Raw genomic sequence first — 17,742 nt, 5'->3', positions numbered from 1 at the left:
ATGCTTTGTGTTATATTAGTACCATTTCACTCTATGTTTAAATACTAAATGAACATATCATTAAACATTTATACAGAGACAACTGGACCAACAGCATCTGGATCCTATAGTTTGGTGGAATGTACCTAATAAACAATAACTACATTCTAAAAATGTTAGTACCTCATTTACTCTTATGAGCAAAGCATGAGTATATTCTTAACTAAAAACTGCTTTAACCATGATTCTGCTCAAACCAACTTACTATGTAGACACTGTCACATTTCATTCTACGTATGTTCTTGGGTGAGTTATTTCCCCAAACTGTGGTCTGGAAAATTGTATTTTTTTTTCCTTTTCCCTTGATTTCAGGTCAGGCCATGATCTCAGGGTCATGAGATCAAGCTTCATATCAGGCTCAGGCATGGAACCTATTTAAGGTTCTCTCTCCCTTCCCCTCTGCCTCTACTCTCCTCACATTCTTTCTCTCTCTCTCTCAAAAAAAAAAAAAAGGGCAAAATAACATTCAAAAGAAAAAATTCCTTTATATATTACATAAAAAATAATTAGATTATATCACTACAGAATGATGCCACCTATTCTATACTATCTAAATATTTAAAACTACAGTAAGAAAGAGGTGCCTGGGTGGTTCAGTTGGTTAAGTGTCTGACTTCAGCACAGGTCATGATATCAGGGTCCTGGGATTAAGGCCCACATCATGCCCTAAGCTCAGTGAGGAGTCTGCTTGTCCCTCTCCCTTTGTCCCTCTCACTGCTCATGCTCTCTCTCTCTGATAATAAAAATCTTTTAAAAAAACTAAAACAAATTTTCTTTTCCTAAAAACAAAAATAGCTATGAAAAAAAGGCTCAATAATAAAGATTATATTTAAGAATGTTATAGTACTTAACAACACTATAAGAATCAAAATCATGTTTCATTTAGTGATATATTTTATGTTATTCTCTAGCACCATTTTCACTTTGGTTTCCCTTTTGACTTCTACATTAATTTCCAATTACCTATGGAGTTTCCAATTCGCAAGGTACTAGACTGAAAGACAAACATAAGATGGTGAACTCACAAAGGAAAGCATGAGTCAGCAGTCATCTTCTCAAGCATTATGCAATACTTATATGCAGCAACAGTTATTCACATATTAATGATCAACTATGACTGGAAAAGTCAAAAATAATCTAGTCATAAAAATAATGGGTCAAATAATCTAGTCTAGTCATAGCCATAATCACCTTTGACCAATTGATTCTCTTCATAGGCACCTCAGGTTTATATAATTTTTTCTGCTTCATCCCGTGAGGCAAATCAAGAGGTACTTCTGGGAAAGGAGGAATTCCTCCTCCAAGGGAAAATGGTGGAGGAGGTCCCCCAAACAAAGGTGGTGGTGGTGGTATGCCAATCATTCCAGGTAAAGGAGGTGGAGGAGGAGGGAGAGCTCCTCCAGGTAGAGGTGGTGCTGGTGGTGGTGGTGGTGGTGGTGGTGGTGGGGATGACCCACCACCTGGCAACAGAGGTGGTGGAGGAGGGCCTGGAATTCCTGATGAACCTGAGAGTCCATGTCCCTGAAACATATGTAATACAATGTTTAAATGTTTATAGTAAAATATAACAACAAAGAAACTTATCAGTAGACATTTGGGGTTTAAAATTATATACACTATATTTAATTTAATAACATCAAAGGACTTAATAGTAACTGAAAGAGACTCCCTAGATTTTTGATAAGCATTATAAACTCTGTACAATGACTACTTCTGCTAACACACTTATAAAAGTTGTCATCCTTAAAGATTTTGTGAAACACTTCTCCAAAATAATGAAAAATTACCTTCCATTATAAATATATGCAAAGAAGTACTGAAGTGACTTGAACCTATTAGACTAGCTGGTTTGAATATGGAATAATTAATACAGTCATAGATCTGACTCCCTTGGAGCCCATTAGCTTTACACAGAATCTATCTCATAGCACTACTACCACAGCAGTCTTCCAGCACCATTAATTAATACTGAGTAACATACATTTATCAATGTTTCTACATCTATTACTTCTTTTCATTGTTATTATAACCCTGAAATGTAAATAGGGCATTTTTATCTAAACTTTATCTCACTGCTTATAGATGAGAAAAACGTAACTACAAAAAGGTTAAATGACTAATCAAAGGTCACAGAGTCTGAAATGCGGTTACGATTTGAATGTGGTTCTTCTTATACCTAATGTACTACAGCAGACTATTTCCTCATGGAGTCACTTGCAATGAAAAGAATTAATTCACACAGACTGGATTATGAGGACTTAACTTCTTACTTACTTCTACCACTAGAAATTAACTTTAACCTCATTCTCTAATGATAATGGATAACAAATGAAGGACAGCTTCTTATTCCAAACAGTCTACTTTTTAAGTTAATCTGTACTTGTTTCTTTAAACCATTACTGGTCACAATGGTTCACTTCTAAAATAAATGAACATGAAAGTGAACTTGGTATTATAAACATTCCTAAGAAAATCCTACCAATGAACAGATGTATTCATAATCAAGATATGACATTAAATGAAGTGAATGAGAAGTTTAAAATTATAAGATTTCTTGGCATAATGTTATTTTTATTTGGGGGAAAAAGCCTTCTTATCTTTACTAATGTGAATTTCCAAGTTGGAGTACTTAATTATACTAACGAAACTTGGGAATAGCTTTACAAAATAAAGTTGAAGCATATTTTAAGAATAATCAATTTAAAGGACTGACCTATTTATAAGATTAAAAATTAACAATCATAGAATCATGGAATTGTTTCTCTTACTGTTTAATATGAACTGTTCAAATATTTTATTCATATTTATGATATTTATGTGTGTATATACATAAATGCAATTGAAGTATTTTTACACTTAACAAATGATAATCTTCCCCTGGAATGCAATCCTGTCCTGAAATTAGTAAGAAATACAGTATTCAAAATTATTTTCATTTATTTTAATGCAGCTAAATTATAGGAAACATTTTTACAATCTTGAGATCAAAGAAATTGTGGAGAAAATCAAATTAAGTTTTCTGAAAAGTGTAAGAAATTAAAAATTACAAGTTTTATGTATAAATGGATATGCTGAATACTTCGAAAGGTAAAATGTATATCCAATTTTTTATTAAGAGAGCAAAATTATAAATAAAATCTTTAAAAAAATAAATAAAAGAGAGCAAAATTATATTTGTTAACATCAAATTTTATGCTATTAGATCATATCTATGATATGAAACTTGTGGAGCCATAAGAATGCTATCACTTTTAACAGAGGATTTTATTCAAGTTAAATGCATGTTTCACAAATTTAATAAAGAATATCATATAAATGCTACCAGCCTTTAAAAATCACATCATTATTAGTCATTCTCTTCCCACTCATGAACAATTAGAAATGCAACAATTAAATTAGGCTATGATAGAGTACAGAGAATTGAATATAGCTAATGAATAATTTAGTATTTGGCACAATTTTGGGTATGCTAGAAAAGATCGTGTGACTCTGCATTTTTACAGATCAGTTAATTTAATAATAAATAAGCAACCACTCACTAAATAGTAAGGCCCTGTACTAGAGTGGCATTGAGAAATGTCACTACTTCTGGTTGGAGGGAGGCAAAAACAATAACAACAACAAAAAACTGAGTTCTCAGAGATGTGGAAAGGGAAGTCAGATTATACAAAAAAGGATAAAGATTTAATGAATAATTATCAAATATTATAGCTAAGTGAAACAGACTAAGGGAAGCAAAAGGCACTGCGCTCAATAATTTGGAGTTCATCAGTGACTTCTGAAGTCATTTCTCAGTAGACTGATGGATACAAATGTAGTCAATCAATAAATATCCACTAAGCATGCAATATGTAAAGAGGTGTTAGGAAAACAAAACAAACAACAACAACAACGAAAACACAGGCCCCAAATGGCATCAGTTAGGCTGATTCCCCAACTAGAGATTAATACATAATCTAACTGCAGTTTCAAGAAATAGTCTTAACAGGTGAATCAGGAACTTTCAAATCTGGACCCATAAGTCAGCCACAGAAGTCCTCTCCACCAGGCCCTAAGGGAAAGTGGCAGGGGCTAAAAGATCTTTTCCTTTCCCTAATAACTTGTTGCTCCACCCTCTTTCCACAAAAACCTTTCATTTTGTACAACCCCTTGGAGTTTCCCTTTGCTTACTAAATGGAACGATGCCAAATTCATAAATCATTTAATAAGGCCAACTAGACCATCAAAACTTGTGTGGTTGAATTATGTGTATTAATGAGCATTTTTTCCTTCCATTTTATTTTCTCAATCTTGTTTTCATCATTGGGCTTTAAAGGTTAAAATGCATGGTAAAAACTAAAAAGAAAATGCATACATAGAAAAAGGACATTTTTCTCACCAACACTGGTAATCTTCCATTTCTTAATAACCATTTAAAATATTAAAAGTGTGAGGGTATTTAAAAATAAAAATAAATAAAAAAGTGTTGAGAGGACTTAATCAATTCTAAAGTTTAGACCCCATAACTAAGAACTTGAGTGTACATGAGTGCTTTTCATCATAGGTGATGCAGTAAGAAATGCAAAATTTCTAGGTTTTGAAATTATGCATCCAATTTTTTAAATTGTCAAAAAAAATTTTGTCTCCAGAGCAGCATTGCTTATGTAATATATTCCATTAAAACTATTTAGGGAAGTTTAAGCAGCTAATACCTTATTTTTATCCAAACAGTAAAATTACTTATTGTACTGGAAAATCAAATCTGTGGAGTTAGTTCAACTAAAATGCAAAACTGCCAAAAAGTCTGGTTCTGGTCACATTTTTACCTCCATCTAACAAGATAATTTTCTACCATCAAACTCACTGCGACATGACATAAAGTGTGTATCTTCATTCATTACCTGGGTTCGAAGTTGCTGGATTTCTGTTTCAAGCTCTTTAATTTTTTCTTCTCTTCTTTGAAGCTCAGCTTGAGCTTCCTGTCGAGCTGTAAATTCTTCATCAAACTGCAATGATCACCACCAAAAATGTACACTTAATAACATAGTTTTGAGAAAGTTTTAAACAACTTTATGTATTAAGTAAGTGGAATGTCTTTTGCTTCACTGAATTCCCAGGTCATTCAGAAAATCAAAGCTTCAGATCTCTTTCATAAATAATAATTAAGCACACCTGTTGGGGTGGGTTACTGATTATGGTGTTAGTAAAGAGAAAATATGGAAGCAACCCAAGGTTAAAAAACCCATTTTCAGAAAACAAAAAAGAAAGAAAGAAGAAAAAAAAATACTTTTCTGAAGATTTACTCATTTATTTTAGAGAGAAGAGACAGAGACCGAGAAAGTGTTTAGGGAGGGGCAGAGAGAGAGAATCTTCAAGCAGACTTTCCAGTGTGCACAGAGCCAGGCTTGGGACTCCATCTCACCACACATAAGACCATGACCTGAGCCAAAACCAAGAGTGGTACGCTGAACCAAATGAGTCACCCAGGCACTCCCCAAACAAAATTTTAAAAGGGTGGACTAAGAATTTTCTCTTCACATATAATGGGCATTTATATTGTTTTGTTATTGAAAAAAGGTTTCAGAAATATTTTCTTAAATGTTTCATTTAACTTCATTGAACTTTAAATGTTTCATTTAACATTTAACTTTATCAAATTAGAAAATGAAACCTAAAAATTCACCATCAAGCAGTTCAACTCTGTAACTATATTTAACCCTGAAAAGGGAACCTACTTTTACAAGGCTCAAATGATTGTACATTAATACAAATTATAATACTTCTATTACAATCTTAATTGTCTAGCGTCCCGAAAATGGTATTTCACAAAATCTGACAAAAGAATGATGTATATATAGCCTAAATAGAATTCTCCTTCAGATGCTTAACCAAAACACTTGCATAAAATACTAAAAGAGAAAATGAAAGGTTAAATTATGATGTATTGGGGGTAGGAGCTAAGATGGCAGAGGAATGGGGGAATCAATGTTTGCCTCTTCCTTCAAATACAACTACATGAATATCAAATCTTTCTGAAGTCAAGAAATCATTAAGAGGACTGAGAGACAAAATTGCACAACTACAGGTAGAGAAGAGCCACATCGTGGAAGGTAGAAGGTGCAGAGACATGATTTAGGGTAGAAAAGAAGTGCAATGCTGTAGGGGGCAGGGAGGCCAGATCGTGGACAGAGGAAACAGAGTGAAAGAGTAAAAGAGAGAGTAAGCAGTGCACAGGGGCCTGCACACCAAAAACACTTCCCCAAAACCATTCACTGAGAAAATAAGAGGGGCTGAATATGGTGAGTTTTTACAATCAGCAGAGCTAAAAGACTTAAGTTTTAAAAGTCCACACCATGGTCAGTGTAGAGTCTGGTGGATGCAGTGATACACCTGTGGAGGAGGCAGTGGCCTGGGAGCAGATGGCACAACCTGAGGATCCCCTGGGATGCATTAGAAGAGAAAGTTCCTCCTTCTTGGAGTGCATCTGCTAGAGGAGGCACTGCCTCTCCAGGGACAAAAGAGCCAGCAGGTCTCATTGTGCTGCCCAGTTTCTTAGCATAGGGACAGAGACACCTGCTGAGGGCAGCTAACCTGGATACTGGCTTTCTGTTGCACTTTAAACTTCAAGTTCCTGCATGTTGGTGCAACTGCACTTATGGGACAAACTGACGCCAGCCCCAGCATGGCATGACACTCCCTCAGAGAATCAGCATGGGTCCATGCTTAACAGATACCAAAATTTAGGAGTTTTGAAACTCAGCTGATGGGCCTGAGATAAAACACAGGTGCACTGTGCTGCTGGGCAGGTAGATGGCTGGGACACATAAAGGGTGAATACAGGGATTTGAGGGAAGTCTGGGACACACAAGAAAATACTTTTTGCTCCTCTGTGAGGGTTTCCCAGACATTGGCAACCATGAACTCCCCACAACGGGGACAAGGGAGAGGACTGGTGCCATTTTTATCCACCCACCCATCAGCATGGACTGACTTCAGGGAGTACCACAGGGCTCACAGCGGAGGCCTGAAGAGTCTACACCAAACCCCACCACCCCTCATACTCTGCAGATGCTTCTTTAGTAGGGCAAGTGTGCCTGAGAACCAACACAGTGGGGCACATCCCCAGAACACCAGCATAAACCCCCCACACCCACCAAGTCTACCAACCACGGAGTACTACAGAGCTTCAGTTCTAATGGAAAGAGGATCACGACTCTCTTAACAAGTAGGCCAGAGTACACCTAGTTAAAACTCACCACATAATGGACAAGATCCAAACACTCCCCATTTGAGGCAAGGAGAAATTCTGCAAAGGACTGACCTGGGAAAAAGAATAGCCAAAAAACAACAGCAGAGGACACACAGCATACACCAGGAGCAGTTCCTGAAGTGCAAGGTCCTGGAGTATATATGACCTCTCCTTAATAAAGCCATTACTCTCAGGAACAGGAAACATAACAGTCTTTCCTAATGCATAGAAGAAGACAGAGACCTAGATCAAAATACCAAAATGGAGGAATTCATCCAAAAAGAAAGACCAAAGAAAGACCAAAAAAAGTCACAGTCAGGGATCTTCTAGAAACAGATATAAGTGATATGCCTGATTCAGAATTTAACAGAAACATCATAAGGATAGTATCTTGGCTTGAGAAAAAGACAGAAGACACCAAGGAGTCCCTTACCACAGAGATAAGAGACTGAAAAACTAGTTAGGCCAAAATAAAAAATGCTATAACCGAGATGTGAAATCCACTGTATATAATGATCCATAAGGATGAAAGAAGCAGGGAAACAAGTGATACAGAAGATAAAACTATGGAAAATAATGAAGTTAAAAAGAAGGAAAGAAAAATGTTCGATCATGAATGTAGACTTAGGTAGACTCAGCAGAGCCCATAAACCACAGTAACATTTGTATTACAGGTGTCTCAGAAGAAGAGAGATAAAATGGGGCAGAAAATTTAACTGAGGAAATAACAGCAGAAAAATTTCCTTATCTGGAGAACAAAACAGACATCCAAATCCAGGAGGCACAGGGAATGCCCATCAAAAACAAAAGCAGGCAAACACCAGACATATCACAATAAAATTTACAAAATATAGAGATAAGAAAAAAATCCTAAAAGCAGCAGGGGAAAATAAATCTGTAACTTACAAGGGAATATAAATAAGGTTAACAACAAACTTGTCCACAAAAAGTTGGCAGGCCATAAGAGTGTGCCATTATATATTCAACATGCTTAAGACAAAAAATATGCAACTAAGAATATTCTATCCATCAAAGCTGTCATTCAGAATAGAAAGAGAGATCGTTTCCCAGGCAAACAAAAACTAAGGAAATTCATGATCACTAAACTAACCCAGCAAGAAATATCAAAGGGGATACTTTGAGTAGGAAAGACCAAAGGTGACAAAGACTAGAAGAACAGAAAAAATCTCCAAACAACAACATTACAAGTAATGCAATGGCACAAAATGCATATCTATCAAAAATTATTCTGAATTTCAAAGGACAAAATGCTCTGATCAAAAGATACAGGGTATCAGAATTAATTAAAAACATGACATTCTAGGGCGCCTGGGTGGCTCCGTGGGTTAGGCCGCTGCCTTCGGCTCAGGTCATGATCCCGGAGTCCTGGGATCGAGTCCCGCATCGGGCTCTCTGCTCAGCAGGGAGCCTGCTTCCCTCTCTCTCTCTCTGCCTGCCTGTCTACTGTGATCTCTCTCTGTCAAATAAATGAATAAAATCTTTAAAAAAAAATGACATTCTAAAACCTTTGGGAAGCAGTAAAAGCAGCCACGAGAGGGAAATATGTATCAATACAGGCCTACCTCAAGAAGCAAAAAAACTCTCAAATACACAAACTAACCTTACACCTAAAGGATCTAGAAAAGGAACAGCAAATAAATCCTAAAGTCAGCTGAAAAAGGAAAATAATAAAGATCAGAACAGAAATAAATAATATAGAAATAAAAAAACAGAACATATCAATGACACTAGGAGCTGGATCCTTGAAAGAATAAAATTAATAAACCCCTAGCCACAGTTATCAAAAAGAAAAGAGAAAGGAACCAAATAAATAAAATCACAAATGAGAAAGTAGAGATTGCCACCACCACAGAAACACAATTTTAAGAGACTATTATGGAAAATTATATGCTGACAAATTAGAAAATCTGGAAGAAACAGATAAATTTCTAGACACATATAAACCACCAAGACTAAAATAGGAAGAAATAAAAAACTTAAACAGACTGATAACCAGAGAAGAAACTGAATCAGAAATCAAAAAGCTCCCAGCAAACAAAATACTGACGGGAGGAAGAGGGGCGGGCAGATGGCTTCCCAGGGGAATTCTGCCAGATATTTAAAGAAGACTTAATACCTATTCTTCTCAAATTGTTCCAAAAAATAGAAGTAGAAGGAAAACTTCCAAATTCATTCTATGAGGCCAGCATTGCCTCAACTCCAAAACTAGACAAAGACCCCACTAAAAAAGAGAATAAATGGTAACTATTCCTCATGAACATGGATATAAAAATTCTCACCAAAATACTAGCAAATAAAATCCAACAGTACATTAAAAGAATCATTCACCACAATCAAGTAGCATTTATTCCTGGGTTGCAAGGATGGTTTAATATTCACAAATCAATCAACGTGATATACCACATTAATAAAAGAAAGGATAACAACCATATGATCCTCTCAATAGATGCAGAAAAAGCAACTGTCAAAGTACAGGATCCATACTTGATAAAAACCCTCAACAAAGTAGAGATAGAGGGAACACATCTCAACATCATAAAGACTATATATGAAGGACCCACAACTAATATCATCCTCAATGGGGAAAAACTAAAAGCTTCTCCTCTAAGTTAAGAAATATGACAGGGATATCCACTCTCATCACTTGTTCAACATAGTGCTGGAAGTCCTAGCCTCAGCAATTACATAACAAAAAGAAATAAAAGGCATCCAAATTGACAAGGAAGAAGTCAAACTTTCACTCTTCATAGACTACATTTTTATTTATGTAGAAAAGCCAAAAGACTGTACCAAAAAATTGCCAGTATGGATACATGAGTTCAGTAAAACCACTGGAAACAAAACCAATGTACAGAAATGTGTTTCATATCTGTACATGAATTATGAAGCAACAGAAAGAGGTATCAAGAAAACGATCCCATTTACAATTGCACCGGAAGCCATAAGATACCTAAGAATAAACCTAACCAAAGAGGCTAAACATCTGTACTCTGAAAACTACAGAACACTTCTGAAAGAAATTGAAGAGGACAAAAAGAAACGGAAAAATATTCCATGTTTATGGATTGGAAGAAGAAATATCATTAAAATGTCTATACTACACAAAGCAATCTACACATTCAATGCAATCCCTATTAAAATGCTATCAGTATTTTTCACAGAGCTAGAACAAGCAATCGTAAAATTTGTATGGAACCACAAAAGACCCCGAATAGCCAAAACAATCTTGAAAAAGCAAAGCAAAGATGCAGGCTTCACAATTCCGGACTTCAAACTATATGACAAAGCTGTAATTATCAAGACAGTATGATACTGTCACAAAAGCAGATACATCAATTAATGGAACACAGCAGAAAACCCAGGAATGGACCCATAACTATATAGTCAATGAAACTTTGATAAAGCAGGAAAGATTATCCAATGGAAGAAAGTCTCTTCAACAAATACTGTTGGGGAAACTGGGCAGTATCACGTAAAAAGAATGAAACTGGACCACTTTCAGCCAGAGAAGAAAATGCTGTATGATTTCACTCATATGTGGAATTTAAGAAACAAAAAAGATGTACATAAGGGAAAGAAAACTTAAAAAGAGAGGAAGGCAAACCATAAGAGATACTCTTAGCTATGGAGAACAAACTGAAGATTGCTGGAGGGGTGGTAGGAGGGATGGACTAAACTGGTGATGGGTATTAAGAAGGACATCGTTTGTGATGAGCACTGGGTGTTATATGTGATGAGTCACTAAATTCTACTGCAAACTAATATTACACTATATGTTAAATAACTAGAATTTAAATAAAAACTTAAAATATACATATATACATACATACATACATACATACATTCATAATGGTGTGCTAAGCAGGAGAGACCATCTCAATGGTGAATATACATTTACTTCATCCTGCCCATCCCTTACCTCAGTCAGGGCACCAAGCCGAACCAAACAAGCCTGAATACATAGAGTAAATACTGCTTACGTTCATCTATAGAATATGTGCCCTTTATTATCTATGTCACTTCAAGTCACTTTAGAAGGCTATATATTATTCCAATTATATTATTACTGTTTCTAAAATTGATATATCTTATTGTCTAGAACTGTCTTTAGAGTTTGTGGAACAATAAAAAAGCATTTTCACTGTTAATAAATACTCATCCTCATAGATTTGACCTTTGGAAATTAAAAAATGTCAAACAGATCCAAGTCTGAAGAAAGAGTGGATAATGGAATTGGATAACAATAGTGTTTGGGTCAAACATGAAATGCTAACTAATTCTTATATTCCTCTCTACTTGAGTACCTGAAAAATGTTCCACAGAGATTAGTCCAAATTGTTTCCAATCTTTAAAAATTTCAAACCCACCCCAGATCCTTCACAGTTAGTGAATGACCATATTTCCTGGGTCACTGAGAAGACAGAGCTTTTTCAACAGCACTATACTATTCAGTTAAGACTTATTCTGTATTTCCACCTACCCTCCCAATATTAGATTCTTCTGTGTGTTTTTTAAACATGATACAAACTGTACAGCTTTCCTCTATAAATCATTTATTAGTACATTTGGAAAGAGGCACGCAAATGTTTCTGTTTGTAATTTAATGTGATCTTATTCTATAAACCCATAGACTAGGAATCACAGAAGCATGAGATACGCAGGTTGGAAGACTTCTTACAAGGCCTAAACATATCTAAGATACTAAACATATCTCTTCTTTTAATGATGACAAAATTAAGATCCAAACAGAGTAAGCGGCTTACTTAAAGTCACAGCTAATTTGTGGAAAAGCTAAGAACAGACCTTACAACTACGCTTCTCATTCTAGCCCCTCTCAACTTTCTTTTTTTTTTTTTAAACTACTCTATATAGCCTCTTAAAATCACCCAGAATAAGAGGAGGCATGCAGATAGCCACTGGGAGACCATAAATGTTTTCATTCTAAACATTGGTGATGAGAATAAAGCACTAAACACTGAAATGCTTTTTTTAAAAATTATTTCAGGACTCCATTTCCCACAATACATGCTTACGGAAAATTTTACAAGATAGATCAACACAATCTGCTCCAGTCTTGTGTTGTCTAATCAAAGTACCGATGAAAAATTAAGGAGACCCTAAGATTTTTAAAGGGAATTATAAATGTGCTACTTAAAACAAGAACATCACAAATATAAAGGTCTATTAAAAAGTGTGCATTCTCTTCCACCAATAAAAATGACAACTTCACACAAACATTTTATGCTCAGGCTCTGAAATTCTAATCTAGTAACTGAAAGAGCAAAGGAATTTCTTCAGACGGCCTGAAGTACTTCAAAAATACTCTATAATTTCTAGAGTGAGAGCAAAAATGATTATCTAATCTCCAAGGTAAGTCATAACTTTGAAGAGACAGCAATATGTAAGCATTTTATTTTGCTGTCAGAAGGCTGAAAACTGTAGAGTTTTTAGACTTGTGCTTCAATCCTTCTCCCTGCACCAATAGGAGAGAAATATTATACTAATGCTTCATAGGGTTTGGAACAAAAAAATCCAACTTTTGGTAGAAACTAGTACAACTGTAGTTATGCTTTCATGAAACAAGGAAAAGACAACCTGAAATCCAAATAAAATTAAGATAGCCATAAAACCTGTATTTATAAATTTTTATTTCATTTAACACTCTGGTAGAATATAGCTAGTATTTTTCTTCCAAAATAAAGATGAGGAGGGAACAATAGCAACTTTATCTTATCAGAAATGAAATCAATATTCTATGATTATGTTTTAATCCAGAAACATGAAGTCCTATATAACTGAAGTAACATTTATAAAGCCTCACATAAAGAAGATAAAATAGTTATTGTGAATAAGTTTTTGGTTTAATGATTATGGTTAACATAAGTCTTACCTTCTTCGAAAATTCCACTGCTTTTTGTTCACTTTCTTCAACTTTTGCCTTGTTCACACAAGAATCTATTAAGATTGACAAAAATGATTAGAAATTATTGCATCAGATCTCTGGGCAAAAAGATGGCTGCCAGCCTATAATTCTACTATGCAGACAATTATTTTTATGTCAATTGCTATTAAAGGTAAATCGACCCTACTACAAATAAAACATAAACTACCACAATTTTTTTGCATACTAACTGAATTCAATGATAGTATTGTTGAGTCACAAAACCATGCATCCAAGATATTTGACTAAATCATCATCATTTTAGAGGTATTCAATTATTTCCCAACCTTTACAATAATATAACTCTTTAAATTTTTTTCATTTTACTACGAGTGGAGAGGAAACAAAGAATGCATTCTTAAGATTATTAAGACTCAAAATGACCTTTAAGATAAGGCTAGAATGGGAGACACAATAGCATTCATTAATTCAGGTTTTCTACAGAAAGATTTCACTTAGATAACTTCTGATCTGGGGCAGAATGTATTAGGTAAATAAGGAAATAAACATTAAATCTCTCAGCTCTAATCAAATATTCCAGAATATAAATAACTGAAGAACCTCTTTTCGGCAATATTCTCATTATTACATATACAAGTCTATTATGTATCTAGCCATTCCATACCTATTTACTTATCCAAAACAAATGAAAACCTATGTCTATACCCGTGTATATGAATATTCATGACAGCTTTATATAACAGCCAAAAACTAGAAAGAACCCAAATGTCCATCAACAAGTAAATGTATATACAAATTGCGGTATATCCGTATACTACAATATTACTCAGTTATAAAAAGGAATGAACTATTGATACATGCAATATAACAACATGAATGAAATTCAAAATAATTATATGAAAGAAGTCAGACAAAAAGAGAATACATCCTATATGTTTCTAGTTATATAAAATTTTAGAAAACAAAACTAATCTACAGTAAGAGAAAAAAGATCAGTGGTTATCTCAGGATGGGGACAGGTAGAGAGGCATAGGAAGGACAGATTACAAAGGAGAACACAGAAACTTGAGAGAGTGAGAGAGATGTTTATTATCTTGGCTGTGATGATGGTTTTAAGTAGACATACAAATATTGAAATCTATCAAATTATGTTCTTAATAATGGATAGTTTTTCTCACGTCAAGTACACCTCAATAAAGTTTTGTTTGGTTTTGTTTTATTTTTTAAAGAACTGTGTGTAAAGAACTAAGGTTGAAATTGGTAAATGATGAGACAAAGGGGGCAGATCTATGCTGTGCTGTCAATGGTTGATAATGATGTTGATTTAAATTTCAGTGGGAAGGTACTGAAGAGTTTTGGGCAAGAATTTGATCAATTTATGAAAAATACTAGACTTACAGAATCGTGAAGACATTCCATGTAGCTCAAGACCAGTTGACTTTAAAATCAGGATCCATCAATTTCCTATAAGTTCTTGAAGCACCTGCTAATTTTTGCATTTATGCATGTGCGTGTGGCTCTAATCAAAGTTCCACAGCATTCATCAGAAAAAATCCTCTGACCATAAAATATTATGAACTATGCATATATTTGACTTATCTGAATTTATAGTTGATAACACTGAAGAAGAGAAGTTAAGTGATTTGTTCACTATCAGAGATGACACATGGATGAGGAAATAGTGGGTTTCTGAAGCTCTATTCTCTTTCACTTGATGCCTTCATCTCACTATTGAGCAAGGGGAGGGACAGACCCCATAGCTAACAGTACACAACTGTATGTACCTGGCACACAGTACAAAAAACAAATGTCTATTGAACACCGAAAGAACTAGTCAAAATCAGTAGAGTGTGTGTGTCATGTATGGTCCGTAAGAGATTATAAGCCAATACAAATATTTGGAAATATTCTCTTATAACACTCGCAACAAAATATGAAACAAACTGCTGATTTTATCAAGCTTATTATCAAATATGCAATAAAGTCAGCATTTACATTAATTCTTAGAGAAGGTAAATTGGTGCACACTTTCTGAAAAGCATACAGCCTTTCAAAGTTCTTATCCTCAACTGTAAGAATCAATCCTAAGAAAATGACAAGAAAAAGGCAAACATTTATACAAAGAATGTTCACAGCAGATTCATTTATAACTGCAAAAACCTGAAAACAATCTAGATGTACAATAAAAAAGGACTGGTCAAGATGATTATGATATTCCATTAAATGTAATATTATACAGACATTCAAAGTCACATTTTGAAGGTTAACATGAAAAAATTCTTATAATAAAGAACTCTATGAAAAATCAGCCTATAGATAGACAAATTTAAAAAAGAGATATAAGATAATGTACTTAGCCAAAAAGTGAGTAAAGGTGGTGGAATGTACTGAGCTGAAAAGTGAGATGGGTGGTTTATTCTGTCATTTACATAAGCCTCTAGATTGCCTAGAATAAATGAGCACTGGTTTTAAAATCAGAAAATAATATATAATAATAAAAAGGAATTCACCCTCGAAGATTACTGTGAGTCTGCCTTGTGCTATGGAATGAAGAATAACATATAATTGGCATTCCACAACTGTTGTTTTCTTCCTTTAAAGACAAGACAAATGAGTTCATGCCTAAATCTTAGCAATAGTGATTTTGATTAGTTATAAAAACTGTTTAACTGTAATGTCATATAACAGCATTTCACAAGAGAGGTTTCACATCATCTTTCAGAGATTGTTCCAGAAAGTACAGCCAAGTAGTAGTCTAAGATGATATAAGTTCATTTCCTGAGTGATCCAAGTAGATGAACATTATCACCTTAAATCCCTTCCTAGCTTTAAGGTCTATGAAAATATAAATTGATATTCTTTGATAGAAATAAAAAGTCTTAAGTTACTGCAGTAAGCCTGTATTTCCTTTCTAAAACTTGAACATTAATACCTATTGCACAAGTGATTTCTATAAAACCACTGAGGTGCACATATAAACTGAATCAAAGGATTTCAGAATCATGTTTCTAAAAAGCAAAGCATTCATCTGTAATGATATGTCTTTCCTGTGTGGGGTGGCACTGATTTTAAACAGAATGCAAGAGCATCAAAACTTATCAACTAGCTTAATATTTTCAATCACACAGGCAGAACTCTCATGATCAACGTAATTAACAATTATAGTGACTGAGTACTCACAGACACAAGGACTTACCAGATATTAATAAAGGAAGTTCAGTGACAGCACTACCCTCAAAAAGTGACTATTATACAGAAGAGAGTGAAACACAATCAAAGGACATTGAGGATAATATTACATACCTATCAGATGTGTGAAATCAACATCTAATCTTTGCCTATACTTGAAATCCGGGTCCATACCACTGCAGTGCAGCACTATCTGTGAAACGCACTCCTCAATTATTTTGTAATACTGTGGCCTAAAAGAGAGAAAGTATTCTTGAATATCTTTTCTACCTATACAAGTCAATTTTCTTAAGTGGTTCAAGGGCACCTGGGTGGCTCAGTTGGTTAAACATCTGACTTGATTTCCACTCAGGTCATGGTCTCAGGGTCATGAAATTAAGGTCATGAAATTAAGCCCCACCCCCGATGGGGCTCCATGCTCAGTGCAGAGTCTGCTTAAGAGTCTCTCCTACTCTATCTATCCCTCCCCTTGCTCATGCTGTCTCTCCCTTTCTCTCTCAAGCAAATAAATACATAAACTCTTCAAAAGAGTGGTTCAGCATGATAAAAGAACTATGTCTTTTTCTAGTACTGTTAGAAGAAATCTTTCTAGCCATTACATTTCCTTAAAAGAAAAATGCCTAAACTTAACAGTCTAGACATTATAGTATAAAACCCATCATGATATAATCAACTGTGAATACTTAGTGACTTAATACTGTAGTTTGTAGAAATTCATATTTGTGCACAAAGATACTTACCAACCTTATCTACTTACTTAAGTTATTGTTACTATAGTTAATGAAAATAAATGACCTGTTAGTCCTATATCCATGGATACAGAAACAGTTCTAAGACTCTACAAGTTCTCAGTTTCAGTAAGGGATGAGTATCTTGGCATTAGGTCGCAATGTCTTAAATTTACTAAAACATTTTCAATCAAGATTAGTTATAACAGCTTACAAAACTGGACTGAACCATAATATTCCACAAATCTATTCATACATGTTTTTAAAATATCCATATTATAGAAGCATACACACTTATATGCATGGCCATAGCCTGAATTTGTTCAAACTGTCAAAAGTTTTTAAACGTGCCCTAATTTTGTAATCTATCAAGATAATTCTGGCCTTAAAAAATATCTACTTATTCGTGGAGCATAACAAATAACACGGAGGACATGGGGAGATTGAGAGGAGAAGGGAGTTGAGGGAAATTGGAGGGGAAGATGAACCATGAGAGACCGTGGACTCTGAGAAACAATCTGAGGGTTATGGAGGGGAGGGGGGTGGGAGGTTGGGTGAGCCTGGTGGTGGGTATTATGGAAGGCATGTATTGCACAGAACACTGGGTGTGGTGCATAAACAATGAATTCTGGAAC

General features: G+C 34.8%; 1 protein-coding gene across 2 annotated transcripts in view; it reads right to left on the bottom strand.

Annotated features, from left to right (window-relative positions):
• Nucleotides 1-17,742, bottom strand: part of DIAPH2 (diaphanous related formin 2) — a 1,022,518-nt gene that overhangs the window by 689,014 nt on the left and 315,762 nt on the right. For both annotated transcript variants that reach the window (XM_080794734.1, XM_080794733.1), the window contains 4 exons: nt 16,494-16,612; nt 13,179-13,243; nt 4,920-5,024; nt 1,231-1,560 (listed from right to left, as the gene is read on the bottom strand). In XM_080794734.1, coding sequence (XP_080650860.1) covers nt 1,231-1,560; nt 4,920-5,024; nt 13,179-13,243; nt 16,494-16,612 — 619 coding nt within the window. The remainder of the gene's footprint in view (nt 1-1,230; nt 1,561-4,919; nt 5,025-13,178; nt 13,244-16,493; nt 16,613-17,742) is intronic.

The sequence above is a fragment of the Martes martes genome, assembly GCF_963455335.1.
Source record: "Martes martes genome assembly, chromosome: X".
NCBI lineage: Eukaryota > Metazoa > Chordata > Mammalia > Carnivora > Mustelidae > Martes > Martes martes.
This window is presented reverse-complemented; position numbering and strand designations above follow the sequence as displayed.